The sequence below is a fragment of the Anser brachyrhynchus genome (assembly GCF_964034855.1).
Source record: "Anser brachyrhynchus genome assembly, chromosome: 16".
In the NCBI taxonomy this organism is placed as follows: Eukaryota; Metazoa; Chordata; class Aves; order Anseriformes; family Anatidae; genus Anser; species Anser brachyrhynchus.
In genome coordinates, this window is record NC_137734.1 from 9,815,158 (window position 1) to 9,836,911 (window position 21,754).

A 21,754-nucleotide genomic window follows, 5' to 3' on the forward strand; every position below is an offset into this window, starting at 1 on the left:
CTGTCTTCTCATGTCATGGACACTGGCAGTGGTAAAGAGCAGCAAGTGTCCAAACCATGGACAAAAATCTGTATGTAAAAGGAGGTGCAGTGCAGTACGTACCGCACCTTGTTCACTTGGCAAGAAGCAGTCATTATGTCCAATTTTATGTTCAGCTGTGACAAGATAACTTTTTTCTTTTTTTAAGTAGTGTCTTTCTTATCCTAATCATGTTTGACGGGTATTTATATTTGCAACATTTCCCATGACACAGCCAGCCCAGGGGGGAACATGGCTTGTCATTATGCGAATACTGTCTTCAATCCATATAGCTTGAGCATATATCAGAAGATGTATATGATACTTCTTGGAAAATAGAAAGAAGTCCTTATCTTCCAAAGGGACTCTTCTAAGTTATCAGTGATTAATTTGATAGAGGTATATCTTTATCAGAGTGTCATTATGCCTGTAATATAGAATGAAATTTTGGGTCCATTCAGTCCAGCATCTTCTAGCTTTAGTGACTTCTGGTTCAGAGGGAGGAGAAGAAAAATGAGTATCAATCCATTTGAATTTTCAAAGCACTTTTATGGTGTAGGGTTGGACTACACACCTTGAAGATTTCAACACCAAAAAGCAAATAAATTAACCTCTAATTTTCTTTTTTTTTTTTTTTCCTTGTTAATACCTGGTCATTGTAGTTGGTATTGTGATCTGCATAATTCAGTTATACACTATGAGAAGAAAGAGTCCTAATTGATCTTTAATGTCATTCATTTCTGAGACGAAACTGTTGCTTTTCATATTTCTAGACAGTGAAGAGGTAAATATTTGATTTTAGGTTTTGAAGTTTTAACATCTATAATTTACTCCCTCCTTTTCCCTTTCTGAGCTAAGTAGCTTTCTTTTTCCTGTTTCTTATGATATCTAAGACCTCCTGTTCCCATCACACCCCCAACTTGAAATTATTTTTTAAGTATCTCACTATACTTTTCCTTCTACTTGCAGGATTATCTAACTGATCTGATAACCAATGACAGTATTACATTCTTCAGAATCTCAAAGAAGATGTATCCTCACAGGCCTGTATTGATGGTTATAAGCCATGCTGCTCCTCATGGCCCCGAAGATTCAGCTCCTCAGTATTCACATCTTTTTCCTAATGCTTCGCAACACATGTAAGGAAAGTGAAAATCCTGTTATTTCAGGTGTTCAGGTTCAGGTGTATAAAATCCTGGGTACCTCTGGGGGAACAGTATTTGTTTTACAATACTCTGGGCATGACTGTGTCACAAATATATAGGAAGAGTTTGAAGGTTTTTTTGTACCTCTTTGCACTAGTACAGGTGGCTACTGCATCTAGAACTCAGGAATGTAGCTCACAGATAAACAGAAAGTTTCTTGTTGAAACCATTGGACATTGTTATAGCCTATTTGGGAAGTGAAGCACTGTTTTATTTTTAGAAGAAGAATCGAAGTCTGGTTCTTAAGTTTAGTCTCTTCGGTGGAAGAAACCCTGTCTCCCTGTCGATAGACACAGACATATTATTTCATAGGTATTACCAAAAATCACATAGTATGTGTTACTTATTAATTCTATTTTCCATATGGAAAGAGAGGAAAAAGAGGCCTGCAGCATCAGATTAGACTGGCCGTTTCTGAATGAGCTGGTATATCTGTAAATGATGCAGTACAAAGTTTTGAAAACAGCTAAGGTCCCTAAGTAAGTATCATCTAGTTACCAAGTTAATATTTTAATAAGCTCCAGTGCAACACCATGATAAGATGGTTCTTGTTTATAGCTACAGAGACGGTTTGCAGGTACAGGCCTGTAATTCTCTACTACAGGCGTCTCATCTTATGCTGATAAATCAAATGATTCACCCATATTACCCTTTGTCACAATGGAAAATATTCAGTATTTTTCTAATTACTATCTTTATGTCTTCATTGATGCTCAACGCTTGTAACTTTCTTCCTTTGTATCCTTTTTTAAGGGGAATTCTGTATTATTTTGGATTTGTGAAGGGACTGCTAACAGATTGAAGTAATAATTGGTACCCAAAGCTCTTCAGACAAATCCAAAGTCCAGTGAAATCCATTTGAGCTTTTTCACTTCATTTAAAATAGGGTCTGAGAGGAAAAAAAGCTTCCCTTGTTCTGTTGTCTAGGTGTCGTGTAACTTAGAATTGTATTTCTTTGTTCTGTGCTGTGCTGACAAAGACAATCTGTGTCCTAGATCTCAGCAATGTAGTATTTCATGTTTGTTTGCCTTCTTATGCTCATTTATTTTCTCTGAAATTAAAGTTACAGAGATGCCAAATGAGTAACTTCTGCTATTGCTTATACTCAGTATTGACATGGGTCTTACCAGAAGTTCTGGTAGGCATTTGTATCTCAGGGATTATAATCTTCTGTCAAACAACATTCTGGAGCAGTTTACTTATGGTGGTTGAATGAAAAAGAGTAGAAGGATTTGAGGAAGGCTAACAATGAAAAATATAAACTACATCTATTTTTCTTTTGCTTATGATGTAACTTCTATTTTCACACAAATGAGGTTTATCTTCCTCATTATAAAATAGTTATGCAAAACTATTTTTAATTGCAGGTGCTTTTTCTTGCGATGATAATTATGCAGGAAATAACACTTTGCAGAAATATGTTTTGTTTGTAAAGAAATAATTTAGTAGATTAAGGAACTGTGGGTTTTGGGTTTATTCTAGATATGAACATAAAATAGGATTTTATATACTTCCTGTGCAAAGAAACTGCCAGTCTTATTCCAAACACTTTTCATATCATTACATAAAAATAATCTGTAAAGATGTTCACTGGCCTGGTTTTAAGATTAAATTAAAAAATGAAGAACATGCATCATTCCCTTACTGTATATACACATTAGTCCTCTGGTTTCTATTCTTTCTCCTGTCCCCGCATCCCAGGGAATTGCTCAGTGACAGATAGGTCTGTCAATGACAGTGTGTGTAGTTCTCACTGTTCTGTTATCTTGTGGATATGATAGGGAAGGATCAGGACACAAGTAGAACACTTGTTATGAATTGCCCTGAAGCAATATCCTGAACGAAGTCTTTGCCCAGCCCTGGAATCAGAAGGCAATATACCATGTAGCAAGTCTTTGTACCTCGACTTGCGGCAGCATTGACAAAGTCTGCATGCGGATTCTTAAGCTGTATCCACAAAGCAAAGTGCAGATGCAACTGTAATGCTTATGCTGGTTGTCATACATACTGTATTGTGTAGCATTGCTAATAGGAAGTTAACGCTAAGGATTTTAGCATAGACTGACAATCAGAGTGTGTTGTGCTTCTATTATTACAAGTACTAGCTGGTATGAATATTCTACCCTATACTGCAGTGTCTGTCCTTCTTGTTTTGCAGAGTTCCTTTTTTTGTGTACCTACAGTCTTACTTGAAAATTATCCTTATCCACCAGCATTCAGCATAGCAAATCTGTGGGCTACTTGGCCGGTTTTCCTTTTATTATCATCTATACAAATAGCTGCAGATAATGCAACAGCTGGGCAGTTTAACAGTCGTCGGAAATATTATTTCTGTAGAGGGTACACTTTACCACCCATTTTTTCCAAGGTCAAATGCAATCAGACTTGGACTTATCTTCTGAGTGCATTTGAAGGAGTTATCTTAACCAACTTCTAGGAATGTTACGTTTGTGTATTTTTCCCATAAGACAGACAAATCTGTTAAGTGTTAAGAGGGTTACATTTGTAGTAATCAAAGAAAATCATGGGCTTTGGTTGGATTAAACAGCGGGAGGTTTCAAATCAGCCAGGAAATCACAAAGTAAGCTGAAAAGGAGTTTGCCAAGCATTTTTGATTCATTCTGGGCATCACATAGCAACAGTTTCCATAACTGTCAGCATTTTCAAAGGAGCAATGTCATTATTTCAGCCACAATAACGTTCTGAAATTCAAGAGGCTATTAACAATACACAGAGAATAAACACCAGCCCTTTCCTCCCTATATGAAGAAGCCTCCATTTGCTGCCTACGCACATTTTGCAGATAGCATCTAACAAAGGCTTTCTGCATAAAACATTTCACTGTCAGATTATTAATTTCATATTTATATAAAAACTTAAGATTACCTGTCATATTCAAAGATACATTAGATACACTTACTTCAAGGAAAAGTTTCAGTTTATATTACTATTGTTTATCTTAATAACCTACCCTGCTGCTCTGTTGCATGCACAAAAATAACAGTAGATGTTTGCCAAGTAGGAGATGAATTTATCAGGAAATTGTGTTTGGGAAGAAGAAAATAGCCGACTATCTGCTATTTTTTCCTGTTTTACTGTGTCACCGTCTTGGCTTGCACTTTTGCATAGACTGAGTTTATTACTTTGAATGAAAAGGGAAGCCTTAACAAATCATGTAGGAAAAGTAATTTTTAATATTTTAGACTCTGTGTGTGGTGTGTTTTAAGTAGGATAGGAAGAAACTCTTGAAAGTGGTTCTCAGTCTTAAGGAATTAAAAAAAATAGGAATATTTATGGTAGGTAAAAATAATATTTCTTGTAAATATAAGCTATAAATACAGCTTCCTAGGGAGATGGTGACACAAGGAGTCAACATCATGATAAAAATATTCCAAAATAAATCTTTTGTTTAGATCCAGCTAACTTAGAGTGACGTAATTAAGCACAGAAGAGCAATCTCTGAAACTGACAACCACATGAAATAATGGACAATGAGTGATATTTCTCCTCATAACTTTAATGGTTACAACATTATGAGTACTTAGAGGGTCTGTGAGGTTCCAGGAAGACACTGAATCCAGCTTTTGGGATTTTTGCAGGAACTTTAATTATTTGTTTTTAGTTTGAACTCATCAATTTAGAATTTGAAAGTTTCTTATGATCACAAAGGAGTTGGTGGCTTGAAAGTATCTACAAAATACAGTCCTGTTTCCCCTCACCCCTGCTTTTCTTGGCAGGTCTTTAAAATCTGGCCATGCATCTATCTACTTCTGCTTGCCATGAGCTCACAGTCAGTTTGATACCACCAGGTAGGGTTTCTGTGCGTCCCCCTAGTACTGAAGAATTAAAGTAGCCAGTCATGTTGAATTCAAAAAAAGCCGTTAAACAACATAGCAGAACCTTCTCAGCAAGTTTTATAGTTGTTGTCAAACAGCTTTTACTGTGCTAATGTGGGCAGAATGAAAGCAAAGCAATAATGTGTAGAAGGAAACTCTACCTGTAGTATGTGCTCTTTATCCAAATGATACATCCCATTTGTGGAGTTAGACACTGAGGCTAGTCTCTTGGCCTTGAAATGTATCTGTTAGTCTGAAGACATTGCAAAAATGTTTACTCTCTTAATAGGTTTTAGTTCCCTCAGAGCTGTTTTTTTCCCATCTTCCCCATAGAACATGAAAGAATAGACTTCTCCAAACTAAATCTAGTATTTTATTGTGTACTTCTGAGAGCATGTCCTATGGTGTTGATCAAACAGAAATTGTTGTTATACATTAAGGCTTTTTTTCTACACTGCTAAAGTATTCTGCTTTTCTCTTTGCTTCTTAGCACTCCTAGTTATAACTATGCTCCAAACCCAGACAAGCACTGGATAATGAGGTATACAGGTCCCATGAAGCCTATACACATGGAGTTCACTAACATGTTGCAGAGAAAGCGCCTTCAAACACTCATGTCTGTGGATGACTCTATGGAGATGGTAAGATTAGTAGTCACTTTTTAAGTCAGTAAGTGCTTGCTTCTTGAGTTAAGCTCTAAACAGTGGTGTATATGAAGATAAGAGGGCTGTGTATGGGGGTAGGAGGGGGAGGAGGACTGCTGCAGTTTTTAAATAGTGTGTTATCCTTTCAGTGCTGAGGATGTTGTCTCTCTGTCAACATTTAAGGATCCTCATCTCCTAAATACAGGCACTGTGAGTTGGGTGCTTTGAGTGAGCTAATTTGTTGCTATATAGTCATTACTGATTAAGGAGAAGAGGAGAGGGATCACCTGAAAAAAATGTCCTAATTTTTAAATATTCTGATAGTGAAAAGTCATCCTACAACCTGTTGAAAAATACATACTTAACTGTGTGGGTCTATTTTGGTCCTGTAACACTGGATTTCTGAGAGGGGAAAAAAAAAAAAAAGGTGCTACAGCAGGACTAACCAGAACAATTCCATGATAAATCGGGCCCAGGATGTTAAATGTTAGAAGTAAATACATATATAGGTAGATTCTATTTTATCTTTTTTTAAATTAAGTCTGCATTATGTAACAACGAAATTTCTTAGTGCAAGTTGGGAGTCTTGAAGAGAAATATCTGAATTAGCTAAAAGCTACTGTGAAAAAGGTTGGATTTGTTTCCAGTTGTAAGAAGGCAGATTTAAAGGTGTTGCAATTTTCTGCTTCTCTTGGCATTCTTAATCAAAATGGTGGAAGATTCAAATAAGAGGAGTCCTGTAAGGCAAAGATGAAGTATCTGAATGGCATTGCATGAACTTGTTAGTAATGTCTTATAATTACTGATTCAGGCAAGTCATTTTCTTAATGAACCTTCTTAGACAGATCAGATATCAGCATTTGGGGAGATTAGCTATTTTACTACAATATTTTGATTTTCTGTTTAGTGAAATGTTTTCACTTTGGATTAATGTATTACACATATGTTTCACTGCATACAAAATCAGTTGGGTTGTTTTTCAGTTGTAATCCCCAAGTTGGTGTGAGATTTTCAACTGAATTATATGCATCTAATAGCCTTTCAAAATTAAAGCAAAAACAAGTGCAACAATAAAAATTAATGCAAAAAAGAGTTTATTTTCTTCCATGCTGATTTGTCATGAATGTGTAAGGCATCACTTTGGTGGTGCCCCCCCACCTTTGGATCTTTGCAAGTGAAAATACCACATAAAAAATTGATCTGTGGTGCTCAGGTTGGTACATTTCACTTAAAGATTCTAGTATAAATCCAAAGAAGCAACTACAAATAGAGTTAAAGCTTCTCTTAATTCTTTATGTTAGTTCTCTGTCTAGTGAGACCAAATGGTGTTCATCCGGAAGAGATTTTACAGATATTCTGCATAATGGCGACTGATTTGTCTGAAGGCAAGATCGTTAAATGTTGCTTAAATAAGTGTGAGATACAAAATGCTGTCATTTTATTAAAATTATTTACTGGTGGGAAAAGATAAAGGTGAAGAGAGAACTTTAAAAATACTCATCACCTTGAAGCTCTCATTTCTGTTACCAGATAGTATCAAATACATATTTTGACAGGTCTCATGCAAAATGCTGAACACAAACACTTTTGAAACTATGGAATGTGAATGCGTTTACCTAAAAACAGAAAACAGAGATTTGCCCTGTAATACATAGCCACAATATTCAGTTAGTAAAATTTTTGTGATTATAAATTATTTGGAATAGATCATTGCGATAAATCAGTGGCATGCTGAACTGTTGGTATTTATTTGTAGATTACACGTAGGCAGAAAATTGTATCCAATATTCTGTGTACAATACTATTCAATGAAACAAACATCATGTTTTGTTTTGCTTTTTTTCAGATTTACAATACATTGGTTGAAACAGGGGAACTGGACAATACGTATATAATATACACAGCAGACCATGGCTATCATATTGGTCAGTTTGGGCTCGTAAAAGGAAAGTCCATGCCATATGAGTTTGATATCAGAGTTCCTTTCTATGTCCGAGGGCCAAATGTGGAGGCTGGGTCCTTGTAAGTTCTTTGCTTGTGTGTGTGTATGTGCATGTCATAACCAGAAAAATCCTTGATGTTCACATCTCTGGTCATATTGACCTGGCATCCTACTGGAGGCACCCGTCCTTTAAATGCCTCCAAGGATGGTGACTCAGCCGCTTCCCTCAGTAGCCTGTTCCAGTGCTTCACAACCCCTTCAGTGAAGAAATGTCTCCTAATATCAAACCTAAACCTCCCCTGGTACAACTTGAGGCCATTTCCTCTTGGCCTCTCCCACCTGGCTACAACATCCTTTGTGGATGTAGCTGAAAAAGCCACTGGGAAATAGGTCCGTTCTAAGAAACACTTATTTGTTTCCTTTTGAGGGATGCAAATAATGCATGTATCTATGATATTTTCAAGGTGAAAAATGTATGATACAATGTTCACTTGCTACAGTGGTAATTATTGCTGGGCATTAATTAAAACACTTAGTGAAGCCACTTGTTTCAACTTATGAAGAAGAATGTACATAATAGCTTATCTACAATTATCATCCACAGATCTTCTGTGGTTCATCCTTTGAGATTACATGGTTAGCGTTGTTTGTCAGATGCACGCAAGCATGCAGAATATGGCTGTTAATTAAAATGGTAGCTTTGATCAGCTAAGAAATTATGTAAATACACTTTCTAAGCAATTATTTCAATAGCAAATATTTGCACTTAAGTAATGATTTTGGACAGAGTGCCATAATTTACTGCCTTTTATTTATATCAATGTGCATGTTTTAGCATAATTAACACGCACACAATCTTCTACGCGCAATTTTTTTCATTACTGCAGAGGAACAGATCTAGCAGGTAATACGGTGGCAAAAAAAATTAAAAAATCCATTTGTTGGTTAAATTAACTGATGCATATTATCAGTAGACACAAAATGTTACATCCTGTAGATATTGCAGTTTGTGCAATTTATTTACAGCAGTTATGCATGTGAAATAAACAATGGAGAATAACAGTTCTGATAGCAGTTAAACTGAATTTTAGGCATGATTTAATTTCCAGCACCATTTATTCAACTAATGATTTCAGTTGAAGTTGTGAGGTACTGAAATCCACCCCACCCCACCCCGCCCTTAGAAGTTAGCACTAAACTCTGAAGCACATGACTTTATGAGAAGGATCGGAGTGAATAACATCACTGGGGTAAGAAGAGGGAGTGTATTTTGTAGGGGAATAGCAGGCTGATCTAATGGGAGGTGATATAAGGGAGAAAGTGAAGCCAAGAGTTTGAGAGGAGGTGTGCAAACAGAATTTAGAATAAAGTAGATCAGGAAAAAGAAAAGACGTGGCAGGGGAGCAGGAATATTCTGAAAGAGGCACATCTGGGGAGCCAGCGAGTGCACCAGAGACTGTGACTGACACCTGTGCTAAGCAGAAGATCCAATACTCTGCTGAAAAATGTTGCTAGAATTCTGTAATTTAGAGATGAAGTGTAGGTGCGGTGAGTCTATTGAAATCCTAGGTATACTTGGATCACTTCCTATAACGTTAAAAGTGATAAAGGATAAGAAGTATTTCACTGTCAAAGCTTGCCTCATGGTTTACATGGTGTCAAGGCTGCCTATACAATGGACTGGAGTGCAGGGAAGGAATTCCTTAGGTGGAATTAAAAACATTAATCCAGCACTGAAAGAAGTTTGTCTACAGCAGCAGAGACTTTCCAGTGAGCTGGATTAGCCTCCTACAAACTTGCTCTACTTCCCATGAGCTGCTGCCATGAGTTCCATAGAGAGGCAAAGCTAATATGGCCAAAGTGGGGTAAGCTAGCTTTTCTGCAACGTGCCATGCTAGAGGCCAGCCAGCTCCAGTCTTCACTAGTTCAAGGATCTTCACACCTAGACATTCATAAAACCTGTGTAATCTTCCTACTGAACTTTCATTTTATTTTTTTTTTTTGAGTGGCCTCTAAGGATAAAATATAGATATATATTTCTGTTAGAATCTGAGGAGTCAGCCTGACAGGCTGGCAGAACAGAGCCCATCGCAGTTCAATGAATAGGAAGAACAGGATAAAATAGCTTGGAGGGGGATATATCAGCTAATAAATTGATCCTTCCTTTCAGAGTGATTTTCTTTAAATGGTAAAACCTCAATCATCCATGTTTTCTGTGGACCTTATGTTTCCCCTGCAGAGTAATTGCCATGACTCCCTTTTGATACCAACGAAGATTTAATAGCAGTCACTGTAGCAAGTCATTACTTAGCTCTCATTTCTGTTACCAAATATGCTACACCACAATTATTAGTAATTAAAATCAAATTAGGTACATCAATTTAATTCATCATCCATGCTCTTGTCAGTGCCTGTTTGCTTGCTTGCTCAAAAATGTAGTAATTTTTAAATGGTGTCTCATTAATTAGTGTGAATTTAGCAGCTTTCTTCTGTCCTGGATTTTGAGTTAAAATTCTGCATTGACATACATTTATAGCAGCCCATCTGGTCCCAATCCTTCTTTTGTGCCTGCAAATCATGGCATGGTTGTTCTTTATGTTCAGTGCTGTAGAAGATTGTCTCTATAGCAGTATGCTCGCTTTCTTTTTTCCCAGTTTTTTAAAATTGACTGCCTGCCTTTATATTTGTTTAAAAAATAATAATACACAGCTAATAAACTATATATATATGTAATGTTGTGAATAATAGGACATCACCTTAATAGATGTATTTGAAATAAGCTTTTCAGAAGTAACATAAACTTAGAGCACTTCTCAGTTAGACCCAGAGTAAAAGCAAGTCACCTGGCAGTGACTTTGGGGCATTCTTTCAGCCACTCAATGCTGGATTGTGCAACAAGATGCTCTGACCCATGATCCTATGCATATTCAGCCATGGCAGTTCAAGGCATTTGGGGGTGGGAGCTGTCTGTACTTCTCCAGAGCTGATGCCAATGAATTTTAAGCCAGTTTATGTTCAAATGTTGCCCTGTTAACCGTGGTGGCTGAGAAGCACATGCCGCTGCTTAAAGAAACAGGGCATGGCAAACACTCTGAACTCTGACAATTGGAGCTGTTTCGAAGTGTTTGCAGAATGGATGGTTGTGAATTTGGGAAGGCTGATATTATTTAAGTTAAAGATGTTTTGGTTTTTTTAATTTTTCTCCATAAGTGCTTCCTCTGCTTTTTCTTTCCCATTTTCTGTCTCTCATTCTACATTAACAGCAGCTTTCAGTTCTTTCAGTTCTTTGCTGTAGTATCTGGCAATATATTTCTCCTCATGTTCTGATCAGAACATGCTTTATTTGATATGAGCTACAGTACTTATTTCCATGCCATTTTGAGATACAGATAATGCATGTGCTGCGTGCCAAATTTACCGTTTAATCAAGTCATCAACATATTTGGCAGACACTTTGCTGTAAGACACTGAAGTTTTACCAGTGCTTTCTCATGTTTCAAAAGAGTTTTGAACCTCTTTTGCAATAATTAACTAATTTTTGCCTTATGAACTACTTCGCATTCTCAAAAATGCTTTGTACTAAAGTTTTATATCTTCATATTAGTTCCTCTTCAGGTTATGCAACTTACCTGTATTTAACATTTTAATCCTTTCACAGAACTTCATAGTACTGGATTTGTGTCCTCTTTTCTTTGTTTGTGTCACAAAATAAGATTTTTCAGATCCGTGATCTCTGTGGAAGAGCTGTAGTTGCTTTAGTTGCTTGGTGTCATTGCAGAGCCTTTAAACTGGGTTCTCATATGTTTTTCCAGGAATCCTCACATTGTGTTGAACATTGATCTCGCACCTACAATTCTAGATATTGCTGGATTGGATATTCCATCTGATATGGATGGTAAATCCATTCTGAAACTTCTGGATTCTGAGAGACCAGTGAATAGGTAAGAAAAGGAAATATGTATGTAAAAATGCATGTTTGCACAGGAAATTGGATTAAGTATTCATCAATGTGCAGCAAACTTAAAGGAAAATTAATAAAATTATCATCTGAAAATCTAAAGACATATTTGATGATATGTGGATTACTATTTTCATTTTGTAAGGTTCATATAGTAGGTATTTGGCATGTATGGTATCTGGATATACTATAAGTAGCATGTGTAGTGGTGGGTGGGCCACGCATGATGAAGGTCTTTAGCTATATGAGTTACAGATTTTAAATGTCTCTGTGGCATCATTTGTAACAAAGCATTTCATAATGAATAAACTGTAGAATAATTGAGTTGAAAGGGTTGGTTGTGTATCAGGCTATAATATAAAGACACTAGCATACAGAATTGCAAAGTTATTATTTATCATCAATACTTTCATTGGAAAAAGACAGGGAAGAGAATTAGACTGGATGCTTGCTAGAGAAAATCAGCAGCTAGTGTAAAAGAAAAAGGGAAAAAGGAGCTTTGCTTTATAAGTAGTCGTGTAGAGCGAGGGGGGAAGGAGCAGCTGCTTTAGAATAGGATACTTTGGGGGTGGTGTACAGGTTAAGAGTACAAACTGGATTCAGGAAATCCTGATTTAATTTGCGATCCTTTGTGATCAAGGACAATTCAGTTAATCCTCTGTGCCTTAAAAGTGCTTATGTTGAAATAGTTGTACTGTGTGAATCTGTTGTGGATTTTGTCCCTGTGAGAACAAATCTGTCCTATGTTTGTTCATGATTTGCACTGGAGAAGCTTATGTGCCTGCTTCATAAAGCTGTATGTCCCCTTGAGAGTTTATTGTTGTGGTTCTCATCTGAATTAGGAGCGGGAGAGGAAACTGGGGCATTATTTGATAACTGTTTTTGGAAATTGTTCCTTTCTCTCCTCATCTCCTCCCAGGTTCCATTTAAAGAAAAAGATGAAAGTGTGGAGAGACTCATTCCTAGTGGAGAGAGGGTAAGGAAAGCGTTAATCACAAAGCTCAGTCTTTTTAAATAGAAGGATACTGAATAGCTAGAGCCAAAGCAGCACTCTACCACAGACCTAAAGCCATTTAGCTGTGCCAGCAGGGACACGGCTGCAGTATGCCTAATGGCAGTGATTGTGTGATAGGAGGGAACGTATGGCCTCTGCCTACAGCCTACCTAAATGTGCTGTTGGGGTGGGGGAAGGGGAGTTTTACTTGGATTGGGAGATGGAAAGGCATCCCATTTCCTTTTAAGCGATTCCCCCACCCTCCTACTTATATCATGGGAGTAAGAATAACCTTTCCTCTCTGCGTGATCATCTGCTGGCCATTCCCTCTGTGCCTCTCTGCCTTCATACCTAATGCTGGGCATGAAGGTTTGGCAAAGTGCAGCCCTGTGTGGTGAGGATATGGTCTCTTAATGCACACTGTTGTTATTGCCTGCCAATCAGACGTGCAATACATTGCCCTGGTTTTGTATGCTCCCTGAGCATGATATAAATAACTTCTGTGTTATCGGAGATGATGAGAAGGGCTAGTTTCTACTGGGCTGTTAAGATTTGGCCACCAGTAATGCTGGCATCCTGGCAGATAGCGTACTTCTCTCTGTCTTATCAGCAAACGGTATGTTTATCTTAGAATCAATGCAAAAATAAATGTGTGGTTTTTCGTTTTTGTTTTTTTCCACTCCAGTAAACTACTGCATAAGAGAGAGAATGAGAAGGTAGATGCCCAGGAAGAAAACTTTCTGCCCAAATACCAGCGTGTGAAAGACCTCTGTCAGAGAGCTGAGTATCAAACAGCTTGTGAACAGCTTGGCCAGGTAGGGCAGACTGAAAGTAAGGAGTTGTATATGGGCTAAGCTTAACACCTTAACTATGACATTGTCATTCTCCTTGTTGTCAATGCCAGTCAATGTCAATTATAAATCAAATGGTTCATTTTGTAGCCTCTGCTCAAAACCATATTACAGCATTTATGAGATTGACTGTCAGTCGGGAAATTGCTGATTCAAGTGCCTCTGCCTACTCTTAAGAGAACCGCCTAGGTTGTTTTAATATTATATTCCCAAAATTGAATGCCTTTGGGATTCTTTAGTGATGAGAAGCAACAATGAACCTAACAAATTGGCCTCTTCCACATGCATACAGCTCCCTTTTCTTTGAATTTTTAATTTAGTTCATTTTATTATTTGGAATTATGTGTAATAACAGAAAACTAATGTCTTGTGAATTCAATATATCCCTCCTGTTAACAAAAATGTACTGTGAAAACAAACAAGCATTAAAAGAAACTCAGGAAAAAAGAATTACAGTAGTATCAATGCATGATCTTGGCCTAGGAGAAGGTTTTGCAACATTACCAGAGCAGCGCAAAGGCATAGCAAAGCTGTGTCCAGTGACTCCACTTCTGTGGAGATTTCTACCCTCTTGGGGTAATTACCATCCTCTGGAAACAGGAAAATTGGCTCTGTGCCCTTGCTTTCTCATCCAGGTACCAGTTAGAATAACCCCTCCCAAGGACCGTAACACATTCTGCCTGTGGACAAAGGGACGAAGGTAGATGGGTCCGTGTGCTAATATATCTGTTATTAGGCTGGCATTACCTCATATCCTGGCAGCTCAGAGGGCTGTCAGAGTAAGTCAGTCTGGGAAATACAACTGTTCCTGCAGACATGAGCTGAATGTCTCACTGAGACTATTGTCAGTAATGAGCCATTTAGGCTCCAGTAGTTCAGTTTCTACTGTTGGAGGGCCAGCTTCCTTCTTCTGGTTCCACAGATCATGTAGTTCAGTGCACCTGTGAAGTGAGTCCACTGTTCCTTAGGTGCTTGGATTCAATTTATATGCACAAGCATTTTCCAGATGCTCTTTTCCTCCTGTGGCTTCTTTGTCAGATTCAGGAGACAAGGAGATTGTAGTTTCCCTCTTCTTGTTAGAAGTCCTGAACTTAAAAAAGTACTTCTGTGCTGTAGTTTGTCATCAGATGTCTTGGGCTGAAATTTTAGATAGGTGAGAGCAAGCCATTGTTTTTTGAAAGTTCAATATTCTTTGAGAAACTGAGGGAAAAGTCTTCATTTCTGCTAGAAGATCATACAGTACATTGGGGGAAATACAGCTTTTCTTTTTCCATCAGTATTCTCTCTTTGAGGGATGTTTCAACTTCCTTTTGTCTTCATCTCCCCAATTATTTTGAACATTATTATAAGAACAGAGGTGAAGAGAGACTTTCCAAGTCCGTGTTGTCACTGAAGCTGTCTCTTTGCATAAGATAGCTTAGCTACATTCAGGCTTTCTTACACTAATTACCACGTCTCAGTTATGGAAGAAAGAGGGAAGGCCCTGTATTGTCTACATACATTCACAGCCTTATGTTTGCTTTTGTGGATAATAAAATATCTTTGGCATCTGTAAGAAGTGGGGATAAAATGTCAACTCTGTAGTCAGGATTGCCAACAAATTCCAAAGTGAAGGTGTGCTAATAAGAGATGTGTGTGCTGCATCCTCGTAGTCAGGAGACAGAGAGAATTACTGTTTTGAGCACTTCAGTCAGATGTAATTGGAAGTGATAGGATGAAATTGAGCAAAAAAGAAATTCAAGTTGGACATCAGGAAAAATTGCCTAACAATCAAGTCAATTAGAGTCTGGGAAGGGCTCTCAAGGGAGTCGCAATCCATCTAACCCCTGCTCTAGAGAATATGTCCTAGTACTCTGTCTAGACAGCAGGAATAGTGGGAGATGAATGTGCTTATTTGAGGGTAAATTGTCCCTAAATGTGGGTGCCCCCGAAAGTCTTTCAGAGTGAAGCAAGCCTAACTTCCCAAATGACAAATGGTTGTTGTCTGTTTGCTGTTGCTATTCACAGCTCTGCATAATAAGTAGAATGAGCCCAAATGAATAACATACTGCTGTCAGGTGAATTTATGATATCCAGATACAGTGGTTATATTACAGACATCTCCTCATCCTGCAGGATACTTATTATTATGCGTTTAACAGTATCCAGAGTGTTTAGTGCAAAAAGTGAATTTTTACATCCTGATCTAAAGAGAAGCCTGGGTGAGAATTCAGGTGAAAGCTTGCAGAAGTCATTGGGATTTTTCATCTTGACTCAAAGAAGTTCTGGGGACCTGCTAGTCCATGCACAGAGAATTCTGAGCAGTGCCAGGGAATCTGAAGTGTGAGTAGGAGATGAAACACAAACGGAGGACAAAGACTCAGGAGAGGAACGAGTGGTAAGGGACAAGGGCAGCGTTACGAGTAAAGGAAAAGTAAGGAAAGCTTTGAATGTGATATGGAGAATTTGAAATTCCCCTTTGTGAGCATGCAAGTTTGTGAATACAGTTCTATCACTGCAAAACACTCTTCCTTTGCAAATCTCAGTCACTCTCCTTGACCTATAATCGTTTTGAGAAGAGAGCACCAGGATCATGGAGATGAGGCTATTCATGCTGTTTAAAACCTCATTTCAGAGTCCATTATATGGGATTTTTTTTTGGCAAGACTAATATATGTAAATTCTCCTGAGTGCAATGGGAATCTGCATGTTGCCATGTTCTCTTTCTCAGTTTGTAGTTTGGGCTGTGTTAGTTATTTGCATCCAACAAAGGGTGACTGTAGGCTCAGGTGAAAGAGCAGCTCAGGATTTATATTCAAGGATTTAAGAGAGATGCGTTCTTTCTTCCCATGTGAAATAAAAAACATTTCGCCTAGTACCTAATAGCTTCCTCACAAATTCTTTCTCTTCGTCGGAGTTTGGCTTTTCATTCTAAACTGGCTGGTAAGTGGAAGCTGACCCACTTTTATCTGTAGGCCTGCATTAATGTGCTTTTGTGGAAGCCAATTATGATAGTAGCATTGCTCTATAGAGTATTCCCAGCAACTCCCCAGTATCATAACAACAGCTGCACAAAATCTCCCTCTAAATCACTTGCCAGAATTTTCTTATGTGACAATTTTATTCAGGACAAAATTCAAATTATGCAGATTTGCACTTGGTTTCCTGCAGGTATTCTGCAAATTAAAGGTCTAATATACAGCCTTCCTTCTGACCGCTTCATACTCTACCAGGATCAAGAAGGGATATTCTCTTTTGTAAGTGACATGAAGATACCATAAAAAAAAAAGGTTCCACTTACTCCATTGTTCCCCCCAGTTCTCCAACGTAGCATGGCATAGCAGCAATGAAAACTGTTAGGATCAATATGCGCTTTCCTACAGCAGTTCATAAAGTGGTATCACCATTATCATCATTAGCCATTGTCTAGTGCCAAGGGTGGAGCAGTAGGAAAAAATAGCTTACATTTTCTCCATTTCCTGAAGACTTTGTAGCTTGAACTTACATTAATCAAATCTTGGAAACTAAGGCACGTTTTATAAAGAATTTCTTCTAAAACTGGAAAGAAAATTTTTGGTCTGTCTCTTGTGGTTCTCTAGTTCTTTTGTAGCTAGCAGGAATATCTGAGGTTACTAAAGAACCTGGGTTCTCTCGGTAACAGTGAAACATATCAAGCCAGCTAGATTCCAGATAATTTTTATAGCTCATTAGGGGGATCTTTAGAGTTCCTGAATTCCAGTGTGAGTTGCACGTGCTCAGCAACTTTCAGGATCTGGTTCTTAATCTGTGATTACAACAAGAAATGGCTTGTTGATAACTTCATACATTAAAAATTTTATCAGCCCACTGACTGATAACATTTAGCAGGCAACAAACCATGAAAATTAAAATCACGATGATTTATTAAGGGCTGTTATTCAAGGATTGTATTCCTTATCAAGAATTAGAATTAACAAAACTGTTTTCCTCCTTTAGCCAGAAATAGCCTGTAATGATTTCCAGAGGCTATTTTACTTAAAGGTTCCTTTGCTTGTTGTTGTTGAACAGATCCAAGTGATGTGCATCTCTTGTTAACAGAGACGTTTAAACTCCCTGTCATTACAGTAGTGGATGATGCAAAGAAGCTTGCCAAAATAAATGCTGACGTTTAATAAAATAAAAAATAAAAATAATGTTCTAATATGTAATATGTGTGTAGCAAGGTAGTTTGATTCAAGATACAGTAAGCTGGAGGCTGGGAGACTGGCTTCAGTTAGTTAGGGACTCAGCGTGGGACCTTAGACAAATCCAGTTCCCTTTTGGTGGTTCTGTTCTGTTTTTTTTCCTCCACCACTAATCTAATTGCTGCTTTGCACACCCTCCTTAGCTTCCTCAATACCTAACACAGCAGCTGGGACCATTTGATACCACAGTCCAATTATTAGAGCAACAATAAGTGAATTCTGTAACTGTAACATTAAGTTCAGCTGAATACCTCATTTTTCATTTGCATGCTAGTTGATTGCCCCACCTGCCTCACTGCAGCTACAGCTTGTAGCATTAAAAAGTCCTCCTACTTTTCTGTTGGTAATCTTGTGAGTTTTGACAACTGAAATTGAGCTGAGAGCCCAGAGGTCCAAATCTCCAAAAATCATGAGCCAGTGTAATGAAATAATGTCCAGTTGGAACAAAGACCAGGCAGTACTGTTTATATACTGATAAAATGGAGTAGAGAAAACTAGACTCATCCTTTGCCAATGGATATATTGGAAGAAGATAAAATGGGAAAAATAAATTGATAAAAGATCAAGAAAATAATACCTGTGGAGAAGAGCTAAGGAATTGGGCATATTCAGAAAAATAGCTGGGGAGGGAGGCATCTGTCGGCATGGATCTACGAGATACTATACAAGAGGCATGAGCTAATTATCTCAGTCAACAAGAACAGAGGAATAGTAATGTGTATGAGAAAAGCAATAGGAAATTCAGGTCAGACTATTTCCTGAAATTTGTAACACCTGAGCTGTAGGACAAGCTGCACAAAAGCAGCAGAATTGCCTCTGGTAGAGAAGGGGCTTGCGTCTCTACAGAATTTGCTGTATTGTCTGGATTAGCTCAGTAAAAAATAACACAAGGAGCAAAACACAGCAAAGAAAAAGAGCCAACTAAACTAAACTGTACTGTTTCATACAAGAAAAATTGTATCCTAACTACTCATAGATCAATTTAGACTGGAAGTTTGTCTATTTCCAGCCATTATAGCAGTTTATTTCTAGCTCCCCGTTCAATGTGGCAGCAAAGATGGGGTTCAGAAAAATGTATGTAAACTGAAAATGGATGTTGCTGAAGTGTCTTTGTGGGATTGCTGGCAGTGAGAGAGGATTTTATTATCCTGCAAAAATCTTGAATTCTGGAGTCTATATTCCTAAAACTGTTAGGGAGGGAGCCTTGCTGGCAGCTAACTGATCAGACAGTTTCACTTTTCACTTCTCTGTAAAAGGGAATGGAATCCCTTCCTCTTAACAAAAAGAGGAGCTGATGAGACACAGCGTGATGATTTAGGGCTCAGCTGTGAAAGCTGTATGTTTCTACTGGAAACTTTTCTTAGCGAGATTTGTGTGATCAGCCCTTTTCTCCCAAAGAAAACAATGTCAATTTATAGAGATTCACTGTGGGAAATGAGTGAATTGTATGAAAAATCTAACAAGGAAGGTCATGGCTATTTATTTCTGATTGGAACCTCAAGTAATGACTTTGAATTAACATCCGTGATTGCTCTAGTGGTAAGGAGACAGTGATGCACAGTAACGCAAAAACCACTTGATGGTGATGGGGGTTGTGAAGGAAATAATGGATTTCTGACACTCAGAAAAAATATGTCTTTTTCCACTAAGGGATCATTTGCATGTTCAAGGTGAATAGTGTGAGCAGAGGGAAACAGTATCTGCTCAGTCTGCAACTGCTGCTGTTAGAGTCATGTTTCATAGATGCTGAAGTCCTAATTTGCTCTTGTTGATACATAGAGCAGACAGTTTGGGCTGAAGGAGGGCAAATACGTGTTACAGGCTGTCTTCTCTTTGCCTTTGCAGTGTACCTTTGGGCAAGTTTTCTATTCAATAATACTAATTTCTCCATTAAACTATAGCTCAGGCTCTTCTGATTTGCACACAAGTAACAGTGAGTAGCACATGTTGTGCAGTGGGAAGTAGGGTAGGGGATGGGGTAGAACTGTTAGAACAAGCCCAACACAGTAGGTGGCAGAAAGCACAAGCACAGCAGCTCACTTGGCCTGCCTGAAGGTGGTGGGAAATCGCCAGCTGGAACAGGTTTAATAATTAAACGAGGTGTCTGGAAAGTTTTGCACAATGTGAGCCTGATGAACTTCAGGACATACTGCAAAAGTCATTTATCTGATGGCTGGAGTAGCTGTTCTGCAAGGCACTACAGGAGGAAAGACAGGTTATCCCTTTGGGGTTTTGATATGAGCTGGAATAAAGACTGTGGGGGGAGCTTGGGTTTTCCAGTGAGTTTTAGTTTACGTTAAACCACACGTTCCCTTTGAGGATATAGCTCTTGTGAGATAATATGAGCTATAGAACTTGAAAAGTTGGAGGCAAGTGGTGAACTAAGGGCACTTAGTTTTCTTGGCTGGTTGCGTTAATCCACTATTTATATGTAATTACATTTTGCTGCTGGATGGTTATCATTTGTACCTGTGAGCCAAAGTATCTCTGGGGCACCCTAGAGTTCTTCATATAGGAATTTAATTATTTAAGCGATTACCTCTTGTAAAATACTTTATTTGCTTCCAGGGGTTGACACAGGTTTCTGCAAGAGGGTGTGCTATGCACTAGAAACCAATTTGAAATGCCAGAATTCACAATGTTTAAAGCTTCTTGACCGTTGAGCAGAGGTTTTCACAGTTCTTGCAACTACAGCTCTTCTCCCTAAGATTGAAAGCATCCTGTGGAAATGAATGCGGTTGATATAGCTGTGATATTGCCTAGAGAATTTGTGTTTGTACTTAAAAGCAGAGCAGGCTAAATTGTAGGCTCCCAGACACATTCACACACATGCCTGTATCTGTTCTGTGAAAAAAAAATAGAGCTTGAGACGTTGGGGTTTTTTGCCAGCTGGGTTCAGTGTTTGTTTCTAACATCATTTATATAGTTCTGCTCTGCATTTGGTTCAGCAGTGGGCCTGCTAATGCATACAACATGCCCTTCCAGCAAAGCCCTTAAGATATATTCACTGGATATATCCATCCAGCATACAGCTGCCATGGAAAAATTTAAACGGCACCAAGAATTAAAGGAATTCTTCCAGTTCACCTGGAGGGGGGAAATAAGCATCACTTTCTTGACAGGAGATGAAAGAAATAGAGTTTAAATATTTTTGGGCCACACATCACAGCACTTATAGTAGTTCTCATCCTGACATTTAACTTTCCCTCTGTTGAATTTTCATTTTTCATGTATCAGATACCTACAGCATAGAGTTCTTCTGAGTAGAAAATGCAGTTTGTTCATATACGTTCAAAACTAAGATTGAGGTATCTGTAATGGGAAGCAGCAACAAACATTTTTAAATCTCATTCTACATTTTTTTGTGAAAGAAACTGTTGCTCATTCTAGTAAAATAACTTCCAACCCCAGTCTGTGTATCAATGAATGCTGGGCATTTATAAAAAAAAATAATATTAGAAAAATCAGCAATTTATTCTTGAAAGATTTTTTTGTTCTGCACTGCACCTAGGTAGATGCATCCTGCAGCCATGCAAAGATGCCTGATTCAAATGTCTGCTTGTCAGTGTCACTGATTTCCTATGATTCCTTGTGCTGAAACTTAAGACAGGTTTATCTGCATGAGTGCAAGGCTTGGCTCATATAGGATTTTTGGACAGGATACATACAGCTAAGAAGTAATTACAGCTCAGGAGACCCGGCATACAACTGTCAAAGGAAGTAAGTGGCCACACCATAAACTTCTGAATGTTTTAAATAAGCAGACCTCCTGTGGATATAGATAAATCTACTGTAACTGAGTATCTCGCGTCTGACTCCTATAATGAAAGCACTATGCGTTCTCTATATTCTCTATAATGAAAGCACTGAAGATGGTGTTTTCTTTCTTAGCTGTCATGCAAATGATAGGGCAAATTTCAATGGAAAATGAGTGCTTTGTTGCCCAAGCCTGGGCACACCTCTGTATGGAAATTGAAGTGACTGAATCTCCCTCGTAGAGCAGCAGGGTGCTGTAAAATGTCATCTCACTTGGGAACTGTTGCTCTTTTTCTTTCTGTTCTTTTATTTGGAAAATTACCAATATTCCAGTGAGTCCTGGAGGCA

The 21,754-nt window shown here is 38.1% G+C and overlaps 1 protein-coding gene across 14 annotated transcripts in view; it reads left to right on the forward strand.

Moving 5' to 3' along the window:
- SULF2 (sulfatase 2) overlaps window positions 1–21,754 on the forward strand; it is a 160,063-nt gene that overhangs the window by 118,175 nt on the left and 20,134 nt on the right. For all 14 annotated transcript variants that reach the window (XM_080558315.1, XM_080558317.1, XM_080558308.1 and 11 more), the window contains 6 exons: window positions 988–1,157; window positions 5,550–5,700; window positions 7,550–7,725; window positions 11,458–11,586; window positions 12,523–12,579; window positions 13,283–13,412. In XM_080558315.1, coding sequence (XP_080414441.1) covers window positions 988–1,157; window positions 5,550–5,700; window positions 7,550–7,725; window positions 11,458–11,586; window positions 12,523–12,579; window positions 13,283–13,412 — 813 coding nt within the window. The remainder of the gene's footprint in view (window positions 1–987; window positions 1,158–5,549; window positions 5,701–7,549; window positions 7,726–11,457; window positions 11,587–12,522; window positions 12,580–13,282; window positions 13,413–21,754) is intronic.